This window comes from Filicampus tigris, chromosome 2, assembly GCF_054856515.1.
Source record: "Filicampus tigris isolate MCC_2025a chromosome 2, RoL_Ftig_1.0, whole genome shotgun sequence".
Taxonomy (NCBI): Eukaryota; Metazoa; Chordata; class Actinopteri; order Syngnathiformes; family Syngnathidae; genus Filicampus; species Filicampus tigris.
Genome location: NC_141218.1, coordinates 13486248 through 13499773, shown reverse-complemented (window position 1 = coordinate 13499773; position 13526 = coordinate 13486248). Strand labels below are relative to the sequence as shown.

General features: G+C 40.8%; 1 protein-coding gene across 1 annotated transcript in view; it reads right to left on the bottom strand.

Moving 5' to 3' along the window:
• Window positions 1-13526, bottom strand: part of fstl5 (follistatin-like 5) — a 117168-nt gene that overhangs the window by 7639 nt on the left and 96003 nt on the right. The window contains exons 11-15 of the mRNA XM_086016672.1: window positions 9893-9919; window positions 9607-9725; window positions 7237-7386; window positions 3076-3183; window positions 868-992 (exon numbers count right to left, since the gene is read on the bottom strand). Coding sequence (XP_085872798.1) covers window positions 868-992; window positions 3076-3183; window positions 7237-7386; window positions 9607-9725; window positions 9893-9919 — 529 coding nt within the window. The remainder of the gene's footprint in view (window positions 1-867; window positions 993-3075; window positions 3184-7236; window positions 7387-9606; window positions 9726-9892; window positions 9920-13526) is intronic.

Sequence of the window (13526 nt, the reverse complement as noted above, 5' to 3'; positions counted from 1 at the left end):
CTTCTTGTCACGACATTTTACTGTTTATCTTCACCACAGCTAGCTTGAGCACAAACACACACATTGCTTTTTTTTTTTTTTTTAAAGTGGAGTCCCAGTGGATCTAATTACAATTGCGCTAGTGTAGTGTACCAGCCTGACCTTGAAACCTCGAATGCACTGGGTGGACCCTACTACTTCTTCGTCTCTAAATGCGACCGACCTACTGCTTGCTGTTCAACCCCCCTCCCCCGTGACATCAGTCAAGTCTAACAAGGGCTACTGTCAGTCTTGGTCATCTAGGGATGGGCCATATATTGATTATAGTGATTAATTTCAGTATTTGTCAGGATGAGTTCAATAAATAAATAAAACTTGTTCGAAGTGCATCTTTGGTGATGTGCTCCAGTATGTTGCCTTGGTACATCTCCATTGCTATGTATGTCCAGGAGAAGCTAAATTAAGTCTGGTTATTAGCACAAGATAGGGAGAGTCTTCAGCATATGTGCATGTACATGTACTTCTGGTGAATGCTTTTCCAAACTCAAATCAGATGTAACCCATTTATTTTTAAGGGCAATTTTGTAAAATGAGTTTGACATACTATTATTAAAAAATTCCCTGTGAATAGTGTGTGTGTGGGGGGAGGGCGTGGGGGGGGGGGGTTCATATAATATCAAAAGATACACAGACAGCATTGAAAATAATGCAGAGTTAAAATAAGCCTGTCTGTACTCTCCACGCCGGATGCCTGGCAACGTAATTACACTGCCTACATGCGCTTGACTTGACAGACAGGCGGGTAAAAGCAGGCCAGTTTAAGACAGCAGCAAACAAACCACCTCAGCATTTGGGCTGCATGAAAGCCCAACATGTGTAGTTACGCACCTTATGCCGTCTACGATCAGGCTGGTGGAGGGGATGAAGAAGTCGTCCACCCTGTCGAAGCGTCCACCCACCGGCTGCGTGTGCACTGTGTGGTGGGACACCTTCACACTCGCCTCACCAATCATCTGGAGGGATATTTGACATGGTTAATATTTAAAGAGTATGTGTCTATATTAGGGGTGTCAAATGAGTGGTTAATAACGAGTTAACTTAAAGTCCCTTTGATGCAACCATTTTTTTTTTAACGGCAATTAACACATGCCCCTAATTTGGAACTTGGGGAATTCCAGTCGTGATGACGTATGAATTTAAAAATGCACTGCACTACAGTGGGCGGCACCGTGGTCGACTGGTTAGCACGTCCGCCTCACAGTTCAGAGGTTGTGGGTTCGATCCCGGCCCTGGCATCCCTGTGTGGAGTTTGCATGTTTCCCCGTGCCTGCGTGGGTTTTCTCCGGGTACTCCGGTTTCCTCCCACATTCCAAAAAACATGCTTGGTAAGTTAATTGGACACTCTAAAAATTACCCCTAGGTGTGAGTGTGAGTGTGGATGTTTGTTTGTCTCTGTGTGCCCTGCGATTGGTTGGCAACCAATTCAGGGTGTCCACCGCCTACTGCCCGAAGACAGCTGCGATAGGCTCCAGCACTCCCCGCGACCCTTGTGAGGATAAGCGGTATAGATAATGGATGGATGGATGGACTGCACTGCAGCCAAAATACACAATGTTTAAAGAGGAGAAGCTACAGTGGAGGATCCATATGAACTGTGAACTGACGACCATTTTCCCTGCTTTGGGAGGGGAACGCACTCGGTAGGCTGCTTGTTAGCAGTTAGCACCTCTCAAAGGGGTTTGTATGGGCACTCTCAGACCCCTTTGAGAGTCAAGGATCGAGTGCCCGTCTTGTCACTTGGAATGACTCTTTGTCACTTGCTCTTTAGACATGAGGTGCATTTTATTCATCAACTCTAGGCAATAGCTTATGTAACACCATCGGTTTTATTTCGGGCTCATTTGCCGGAAAGCTGTGTGACTAATGTCAATAAGCATCAGTAGAAAATGTAACAAAATAAAGTCACACAGCGTTCTGCAAAGGAGTCACTACAACACAATTCTTCAATAATAAATATAACAACAATAAATATATTGGTGGGGACTGAGGAATAGTTGTGATTTTCAAAATGGGCAGGAGTCCACAAGTTGCTTCATGCTCAAATTAACTTACGATTAATTTGAAAAGAAAACTGTTCCGTCCAACATGAAACACTAATGCCATTTAGAGTCAGAAAAATCACTTCAACACAAATCTATGACTCAGTGTTTTACGCTCCTTTTATCTGTACAGTAATATATCTTTTGAACGTCAAATAAGTTAATAAAATGACTATCAATGAACTAAAACTTGGGATGAGGTAAGTATATTTGTCACATTAGTGAAAGAGAGCATGAAAAACTAAAATATTTAGAACAGATGTCAAATGTGAGATTAATTTGCGATTAATCATGAGTTAACTATGGAAATCATATGTTGAAAAATTCACAATTTTAATCAACTCACAGCCCTAGTGTACATGTTTTGCTTTTTTTTGCGATTTATTGGGTGATGGCTAAGGTGGAACTACTTCAGCATTGCGATTGCGATGTGATGTGAAATATTTTTTCAAGGTCCTCTTCACATGTATTTATTAACAAACACCCTCACTTGAACCCTATCAAGCACCTTTGATGTGGAATGTTCATTAGTCAATGTGTTTTTCTTCCACTTTAATCCAAAGAATTGTAATTTTGATGCAGCTCTTTTATTGGAGTTCCTGAGCATGTGTCGGTGGACATAATGTGACTGATAAGTATAACAGTAAAATACACTGCCACATACATATAGAACTATACTCAACTACATGCAAATTAAAAAAAAATAAAAACATTTTTCCAATGCGTTGTTAATGTGTAGACTGTATTTCTGATGAATTTGTTAACTTAATTGAGAAAAAAACAAAAACAAAACTTTTGAAAGTGAGTACCTTTCCAAGTGACCCCAAACGTTTGAATAACACATCACATTGCACGTTACAAACATCCTTGTCTTAATCCACTCAATGGCTGATCCAAATGTGTTTTAATCCCAATTTTACTTAGTTACGCTCATCAATGGGAACAAAGCCAAAGATGTCCAACCTAAAATAAAAGCTGTAGATTTTCCTTTCCTTACCTGCAGGGTCGGGAAGCTCTTCTGCCTGTCCCCCCAGCTGAGGATCCACACCTGGTCTCGAGACTTGTCATAATGCAGCTTGACGGGATACGGGTCAGTTCTGACCGTCTACATCACACACACATACACACATGCACACATGCACACACGCACACACACACACACCCACCCACACACGAATCAATATCAGCCTTTCTGCAATCCCAACAGACTGCATCTTCGCTATGTTCGTGTATGTTACATTAAGGCTAATGTTTGACTGCAGGAAGCATGCGGCGTAGCAAAGGGAGACACGGTGAGGTTGATTTGTTATGGCGTATTCCCACTCATTCTGCCATCGGGAGAAAACAGGTGTTGCGGTTTGTAGTCATACTCCTGACTAGCAGATCCGATCCCACTGCGGAAGAGCTCACTCTTTTGATTCCGTCTCAAGCATGCAGACACTTAACATTTACATGTATATATAATCGACCCCCTGCAATTTGCGCATGTTTTTGTGGAACCTATCCTCAGCTATCAGTTGAAAATCTCACCTATTTTCAGTTCTCTGCTATTTTTTGTTGTCTTTCTGCGACCACCCTGAGATACCACAAAATGAAGCCAAACAGGAAAATAGTCAATTCTGTCAAGGAAGTACACTGAAGTGATACAGTACTTTGGGCAGGAGCTAAATTTAGACTGGGTTATTAGGAAAAAGTGTAGGTGGATTAACAAATACATAGTCCGTACTGGACTTTTGATTAAACGCACAACTTCCAACTACAGGACTGGACGGGAACCGTCGCGACTGCATCAGCAAAAAACATGCTTTTTTTCCCATATCTATTTTCTTACCTTCGTAGCATTTCTCTTGGCTGCTTAGCTCCAGATTGCAGCATTCATCTATGTGTTGCCATGTCAATCTAATCTGCCCAGAGCCTTAAGAATCAGTACTTGTGGCCAATACAATTAAAGGTCAGGGTGCAAACATTTTTCAGAGTCTGTTAAAATTCATATTCTCATTGGTAATAGGTTTTATAATACATACAAGTCACTTCCTGCAAGTTGTCAACCACAGATCGATTAGAAAATAGGTTTTACTTACTCATTCTGAGTGTTTCCGAACCTCTTGGAAGCTCGAGGAATCGTGGCTCTAGATAGATAGCTAAAACACTCGCTACACCGTAGACTGTACAATTTCCATGTGCTACAAACACAGCACATTCAATGGCGAGCCATGTTTTGGAATGAGAGGAATTTGAAACAAACGAGCCGACAGAAGGGGGTGTTATTAAACCGTTCATGATTAGTCGTCACTGAATCCTCCGGCTACTGTGACGTCTCATCTCCGTAAAAAGCCGAAGATGAGGGGGCGCGAGATTCAAACAGCAGACGACACATTTTGAATTGTATTTAGTGAAACTGCTGTCCACCAATGACCTAATCACATTTTAATGACAGTTATGCATTGTAAAGGGGGTTGTAGAGGGCTACAGAATAGTTTTCAATGTTTGCACCTTGACCTTTAAAGGATATGAGTAAATGGACTGTTTCTTTTACCGCTCATATTTCAAATTCGTCTTCGCAAGGCCAAAGCGCTGGCCACTGACAAGATCGGCATCTTTCTGTCCTCTGATTCGTTGGTCAAAGAATAATCTGTTACAACCAACTTTGACGAGCAAAATACCTCTGTAGCAGTCGTCACACATTAATTTATTTAATGATCATCTGTAGTGAGTATGATGTATTTAATTTAATTTGTTTTTTTATACATAAATATGGATCCTGAACTGCTCCAGGCAGATATCCGTGGCACAGTTGTGTGTAGTTATATAGCGTTTTTGCAAAGTATTCATTATTTCTATAATTGCGGCGTAATATTGCTGGTATTAAAAGATGGATTACACCCCCTCATTGAAGGCTCAGCTACCAAATGTGCGGACCTCCACTGGAACCTCCTACCATTTAGGATTTTACAATTCATCATTTCCCATTCTGCTTACTATTACATTGCTGGTGTCATCAATTTAGAGCAAAAAGAAACTACAGTCCAAAAAAAAAAAAAAAGAAAAAGAGCCTGTGCTCGTGGAGGTAGCGGCAGGTTCAGGTGCTTTAATTAACAGCTGCTAATATAACGCAACGGAGCTCAACCTCCAGGCGGCCTGAATAAATGAACCGCTGACAGTTTTCGGGGAAGCTAAGCCCGCTTCGCGGCATCTGAGTGGCTCGCTTCTCCCCAGTGAGGCTGGAAAGGCGTAAACAGCCATCTGCAAAGGGATGCGAGACACACCTAGAAAAGCTACCAACAGACATATCTGCCTTAGTTTAAAACAACAACAACAAGCATGTCTGATGTTGCTACTTTGAGTGGCAGCCACAAAAAATATAACACATTCTCCCAGGGAAGCATAAAGACTTTTTAATAACAAGCGTGATGGCACCACGTCTAACTGAGATGGGCTGTAATGTGGTTGTGTCGCAAAAAAAGAAAAAGAAAAAGTGCAGTTAATCTTTCAATACTTGCTGAACTGTGGTCTTGGAAGTGATGTCATGCATGACGGCAGTTTGAATCCCCGCCGTTTCGTTCAAATTCTGAGTCGTATGAGTACTGTAGAGGTTTCACTGAATGTATGTAATATTAGAACATAATATATTTGGTAAAAATGTCATAATATATGTTCATCTATAATATTTTAACAAATAAAAATGTAATAAAACAAAAAACCTTGAAAATCATATGATTTTAAAACAGTTAAACACTCGTGATAACTATAAATGAAAGAATCAAACTAAAATGGAAAAAGTCCCAAAAAATAAAGGGAAAGCATATTTTATTCATCAACTGCAGGGGTGCCCACACTTTTTCAGCCTGAGAGCTTCTTATGACATGACCGAGTCTAAATGATCTACCACCTACTAAAAATGCAAAACACATTATTTATAAATATATTGAGAATTATTTTTATATGTACCGTATATGCTGGTGTACCTTGCATGACTGCATCAACCTATATAGCACAATACGACAAAAAATGTTTTGTAATGATCTTACTCTGATGACTTGCACTGAATGGAATCAGTCAGGGACACATAGTCCGGACAGTAGCTGCTGATAGCCAGCCTCAAGCAGATTTGCAGCAACAACAATCCGCCCATTTGCTCCGTTCGGCGCATATAAAACAAATCAACTTTTTTTACACACTATGCTAATGCTATCAATATTGCTGTCTTGGTAAAGTTCAAGAACTGATAAAAAAAAAAAAAAAGCCGCTGAGTGTGTGACGTATAGTATGCCCGATGCCGACTGGCTGCCGCGAGGCGAAATGGCAAAAAAGTTGACTTGTTTATACGCGCCTAGTGGAGCGAATGGGCGGAATTCCGGTGCTTTGCCCCGCATCCCACCGCTTCAAATGGATCATTCGCGCCACCCCGCACGCAACAGCGCCCGCCCACGCAAACTACATTGACTTCAATTGAAACGCACCACCAGAAACGCTCCCAACGCAGTTGGTGTGAACGTAGCAATACAGTAGTGAGGACAGATGATAAGCTGGTGATCTACCCACGATACCTTTGTGATCGACCGGTCGATAGCGATCGACGTAATGGGCACCCCTGATCTATTGTGTAAAAAATATAAAAATAAAACAACAATTTAAAAAGGTCAATTTGTTATAGAAAACGAAGTTTCAGTCTCTAAAAATGACAAAAACTCATATAAAATATAAATAAAAAAAGTCTTCACACATTTAAAAAAATAAATGAAAAACATTCTAAAAAGTACACAATTTATAGTCAATTAAATATATTGAGAAATAATACAAAAGAAATGTCTTCCACTGTACATTATGTAGATAGACAATGTCATATTGTCATCTTTAACAGAGTAATAATATAATTTGGAAAAAAAAAAAATAAATACAAATAATGAAAAACATCAAATTTACATCTTCCCATGTACATATGGCTGGAGTTAGTATTACTGCTGTACAGCCTCTTGCCTCGATAATTGAATGCATTCTGTGTGCTATTAATCATTGCCGGCATTGGCTTACACCAAACCGCTTTAGTTAGCATTTTTGCTAAATGATGCATTGGCTTATCGAGTTTGACTGCATACCAACTGTTTAGTTAGTGACATGGATTAATGTTAATTGAGTGCTAATGTGTAAATTGAGTTACCTGGACAGCCTTCTGCGACTGGACGTCCACGATGAGCAAGCGATCCAACGTGGGCTGTGCGGCGTAAATAAATTTGTCCTTGACGTTCACCGCCGCCGACCATACACACTTCTGCACTTCGTCGTCTTCCGAGGCGGGACACACTTCCTCCTAGACAAGCACACACACACACAGAAGACAGTTTGCAGTTATCTTATCAACAGTGCTTCTGTTCCTTTCCTGCCTCCTGACAAATGATTTTTTTTCCCTTTCTACCGCATAATCCACACAACAAAGCCTGCATGCTCCCACGGATGTTCAGCTTTCAGGCCCTGGCAGCTTTTCGCCTGGCTGGCCGACGTCGCTATCCTCTGCCCAGCCGTCTGTTCTCGACTCTGCGGGGCGATTTAGAGGGGCTGCTGGCCAGGAGAGATGAAATAAAAAGGCTCCGGGATGTTGGAATTAACGCCCCTCGTGTGTATTTATAACCACAGAGGCAGTGCGGTGACAGGTGCCTTCCCGCTGGCCAACTTGTCTCGGTTATGAAGGGGCATACCTGTATACCGCTCTTGTCCTCTGTAGTAGTGCAGTAAATCTACACTGCAACTAATGTCGCGACCAAAAGTGTCAAATTCAAGTCAAGAAAGTAAAAACCCTGCCACAGTTTGGCTTTAGCCACAGATGCTTCTACTCAGCCGGCAGGTAAACAAGCTCCACGGGAGCTCATTTCTGGTCATGACTGAAGCCTTAGCAGGTAGCAGCTAGTGCCAGAAGCTAACGCAGTAGTCTACAAACAGAAACGTTTGGACACTCTGATCTAAGGCAAAGTTCATGGTTCACAAAAAAATATTCAATACAGACATATGGCAGCTAATGGGAGTTGCTAAGGTAGAAGTCTATATTTACACTCAGTGCAAATTCTTCTCAAACAGATGGATTTATGTCAGCAGTCACTTGGTCAATCATATGGTCGCTCACGAGGGAAGATAATACAGCCATCTATGTCGTCACTCAGTGCTCGTCAAATATTAATAACAGATGGATTCAGATGAAGGACAAAAGTCACAGAGGAGCCAAATTAGTCAATTGTTCATAAGAAGCTGGTCACTCCAAGCCAAAATGAATGGAAGCTAGCTAGAAGCTAACATTGTGGTCTACATCATCTTGTCATACATCACAAATACAAATGTACGACGGCAGTCACAGAAGATCCAAATTAGTTATTTGATCTAAAAAACATGGATATTCTTCCTCTTTTTTGAGGGTGTGCGCAGGTATGTCTCGGCACGTCACATACTTTGTGTGTGGGACGGTGAAATCTGTTTGTCTTTGTTCTGTATGGAATTCCAGCAGTATATTTTTTTGTAAATTCATTATTATCCAGTGTTACTGGTCTTGATTCTCATTTCCTAGTATTTCTTTCTACGAATGTAGATTAAATCTAAACAAACTAAAAAAAACTCTTGGTAAGGTAAAAATGGAAAGTATTGTCACTACTCACTACACCAGTGATCCAAATGATCTGTTGCTAAAGTAACCCCCCCCAAAAAAATCTAATTATCCACACAAGTGTCTCACGGGGGTAGGGAAAACTTCAAAACAGTCTGTGCAACACAGAGGCTTCCTGAAGCGATACAAAGATACCGTGTATATAGAAAATAAGACTAACTAGCAGTTGAAATTAAACTTTAATTTGACCAAAATGGCTTCTTAAATGACCAACTATCTGTTCAATTTCAGGCAAGAGTTTTTTGTGTGTCCTTGTGTGATATAGGTGTCGATCGGTAGAACTGGTTTCTGTGGGTGAATTTGTTCTCTCGCTTTTCAGGGGCATCTACAGAATGAGTTTTTATGGGGTCATGTTTGAGACCCCGAAAGTACATGGAAAAATTCAGTCCCCGAAAACATTTTCACTTGGCAATATGAAATTTGTTCTACATGTCTATCACAAGTAGACCCACAAAATGTCTCAGGAGAACCCAGAGTAAGAACTCTGGAATTTGCCCCAAATTACTGCTTCAAACCAAAATGAACAACTTTCTGTTAAAATTCTAACATGAGTACTTGAGATTTTTTCATACGTACGTCGTGTTATTACAGATATGTCAACACAGTTTTGTGTGAATCGGTGAAACTAATCTCACAGGCTTTTTTTTCCCCTAGTAGGAATTCATCAGAAAACAATTCACCCTGAAAAATCCTGATTCAAACCAAAACGTCGGACCAAAATGTCAAGTTCGGACATGAGTCATTAAGACAGCTTCACGCGTCCTGTTACGACAGACATGCCCACCAAATGTGTGTCGATTGCTGGAACTGATGTCCAGGCTGATTTGTTTTTTCCCAATCATCCAGGCGACACCACTGAATGTGTTTTGGGGTATTTCTCACCTTAAGAGCCAGCAGTTTCTCGCTGGGCTTGATGTGCCTCTGTATCTCGCACGCCACTGGCTGGATGACTTTAATGCCATCCTGGTAGAACACGTAGAACATGTTTCCGATACCGAGACCTGCAACAACAAGGAATGTCACTCGCCTGGTGAAATAGGGCCTGCACTATAGAACCTAAAGTAAATAAGGCAGTGTGCAATCATTTAATCCCTCTTGTCACAGTTGGCTAACCCTATTACAGGAATTCAATTAAGCCACTTTAATGAATGCAGCTATGGAGCCGTACCTTCATCCCGCCACAGAATGTTGGCCACTGCCAGGGAGAAAAACAGAAAGAGAACATTGAACATTAAACGCCACAATCAATAACATCACATTTGTGAGACTTTTATAGGAAGGGTTGGCCGCCACTATCCAATGCAACAGATAATTGAGTCCTCTGCTCGGAAATAGGGATGTTTTTTGAGACACCGCCGACTGTGTTTACGTTTACGGGAATCAGCTTAAATCAACAATAAAATTTAGCACGAGGCTGAAATGCAAAGCAGCAGACAAGCCAGGATGTCTTGTTTGTTTGCTACATTTTTCATGTAGTGCATGAACGGCAAACAATGCTTACTTGATTTTTTTTTTTTTTTTTTGCAAGTCAGGCATTGTAGCTATACATACTGTATATTTGCATGTGCCAAAGTTGTTACTTACTGTACAGTATCCTCCTGTACAGTAAGTAAGTATGGGAGTTTTACGGTACTAAGGATTGATTCATTGATTGTAGATTCACATTTGTATGTTTGTGATCTATTGTCTGTGATTACAATTGTGTGTTTGCGATCATGAACGTTTGTGAATACTATTGCAATTGTACATTCGTGATCACTATTGCAAGTTGTTTTTTTTATCAGGATCACAATCGCATATGTTTGGGATCACAATTGTACATTTAAGATCAGGGTCACAACTGTGAACTCAGGATCAGGATTGCAGTTGTATTTTTGAGATCTTTATCACAATTATACATTTGGGGTCCGTATCACAGTTGGACACCTGGGATTCAGTTTACATTTGGACATTTGGGATCAGGATCACAGTTGTATGTTTGTGATCACAATTGCACATTTGGGACTGGTCATTTGGGATCAGGTTCACAATTGGACGTTTGTGATCGGGATTACAGTTGTATGTTGCTCCCAATTGTACAATTGGGATCTGGGTTACAATTGTACACATTTTGGGATCTGGATCACAATTGGATGTTTGTGATCAAGATTTTGATCGATAGGTGGCTCAGTGTTGAGAAACAATCCATATCGACAACTCTTACTTGTTTCCTAGTGATTTATTACCGTACTTAACAAATATTTCAAAAGTTTGTATCCAACAACGGGCCAAGCTGCGTAATATATATTCCGTGCGACCTGATATGAGTTACATTAGACGCCCCACTTGACTAAATCGTCTTTCAGGCTAAGGTGATTTTGATGCTTCATTAACATGGATTAATGGCCCATCTTGCTCTTAGAAGCAGCAGACCTTGTTTTTTTTTCATTGAAGTCATTGTGAGGTGGCTAATAACACTCGCAATGCCAAACCAGAGCTTGAGTGCTTCTAATAGCTGGATGCTTTCAAAACCGTTACCTGTTACCTCTATCATTACTCTGTCTGTCAGGCTTCTTCAAAAGGTGAGTCATTTTACTGTATTTTGGTTTATCGATGATATATTGATAAACCTTTTCTTTATTTAGTTACCAGCAATATCTCTAAAGTGACTGTGTCACTCTGCAGACATCTTTCCTTTCCCGCTCCATTACATGCCTGTCAGGAATTTTTTCAAAGACTGAGTAATTTTTTATGTATTTTAGTTTGATTGTAATTTACATTTCTTTTGGTAGCTCAATTCAAAAAGTGAAACTCGGAGATGCAACCCCCCCCAAATTTTTTTGTAACGCCACATTTTTAATAAAGAACAATATCACATCAGTATATCATACAGAAACATAATAAAAGAAAATGTAACAAAATAAAGTCTTATTCTACTGTACAAAGTGTAGTATTTGGATGTTGGCTGTTTGCCTTTAAGGGGCGTGGCCTACTGATTGGCATCAGGAGCTCTAGTTGGATTGGCTGGTTCGTCTGTTTTCAAGCATCTGCACGTGAGTTGTCTAACAGCAGCGCCTCGGGAATATTCTCATTTTGTATTTGTGTGTTTGACTTGGCAGCGACTGTGGCTCCCCTTGCCCACATGCGAGGGCATTACAATTCCGAAACTCACTTACTGCTATCGACAAGTAAACCTAACACATACATTATGCTTTTCAGTGGGGATGGTTGGGCGAGGGCCTGATGCTGCTCCACTGTAAATTTCACCAATGCTATGCTAACATATATGATGTTTTGCATTGTTTGTTAGCATTAAGCGAACGTTCCGAAGGAAAAGCGTTTTGGTTGTTTGAAATACTCAAAGTGCAATTCTCTTTGTTTTGTGTTTGCAAGAAAACTGGGCGGTGGCATTAAACAGCTTGGAACCTCTTTTTTGAAGACTTGTTCACTATATGCCAAACTGCTGCTTGTTCTAAAGCAAGTTGAGTTCACTGCCATCATACTCTCAAGTCAAAGCAAAAAAAGAAAGAAAAGTTGGATTTATTCATTCCCTTTTTGTGTAAATGTGTTTTGGAATGAGAACAACTGTGACAGCTTCACTCTAGCGAGGAAGAGATGCAACGGTTTTCTGATCTTGGTTTCCATGCAAATTCAACACTGTGTCCTTAATGCTGACCTTCTCTGCCTATTGTCTAGCCCCTCCCTCCGTCAACCCACTCCCATCTTCCATTTTCCGATGGGCCGTCCAATTTGCGGGCCAATTGGCGGCGATGCTAATCTGTCCTGCTGCACTCATTCTCCCGCAGAACGGCGCCGGGAAAGAGACAAAGCGGCGGGGGTCAGGCGTAATCTTTGCGAAAAAAGCGCTTTGTCGAGTGTTTCCCCTCCTGCGCACTCTTGCATATCTCTTTCTGCTCATTAAAAAGCATCACAAAAGGAGCGTTGTGTCGTCGGAAAAATGGACGGCGGGCCGAAAACGTGAAGAACAATGCCGTTTATGTGAGAGCTTGCCAGGGATGGAAACGTAATAGAAAAAGAGTGGAGTCATACGAGCGCCATATTGATGCTATTCATCACCCGGGGTCGGAAAGACTGCGGCTGTTGTGCGCGTGCGAGGGGCCCATACATCAACTTCGGCGTCCATACAGCAAAAACAAGCGGGCCGACGGTGGTGGGCAATCGCTTTGCTCTAGCCACTGGCGATAACTGTTTGCGCCAGATGCCAAAGCTCCGGGATATCACGCTTGGGAGGCCTGGCGGCAAGGTTACGCTACGACTGGCTCGCGGTAATGGTGAGCCGGGACAGACCATTCATACTATGCTACACTATAATTAGCTCAAGTGAGATTGTAGAGAAAGGCTTGGGGCGCAGGCCGTTCATTTAAAAAATAAGTTAAATGCAAATGTAAAATGGTTTCATTTAAATAGTAAATAGATTTATTCTGTTTGTTAATCATAATTAACTTTATTTATTTAACCAATGATTTCATACAATGAAAATGTACACGTAAAGTTGTTTGTATTGAATGAATGAATTTTTTAAAATATAAAATGAATTTTCAATTATGATTACACAAAACTCCTATATCCTCCAGGGTCTAGTCTCCATCTCCTGCGAATAGTAAAAACTCAAAGTAATTGATGCCCCCACAAAATGCTTATAATTGCCTATATTAATATTTTAACGTGTAAGTATACCACAAATTATGATCTCAAAATACTTTTAATATGTTTTCAGGGTTATCATTACCCTCTGAATAAATAAAGATTAAAAAAAAAAAATACATTGATAGTGTACATGAGGCGATAACCTCCCCTCGTCT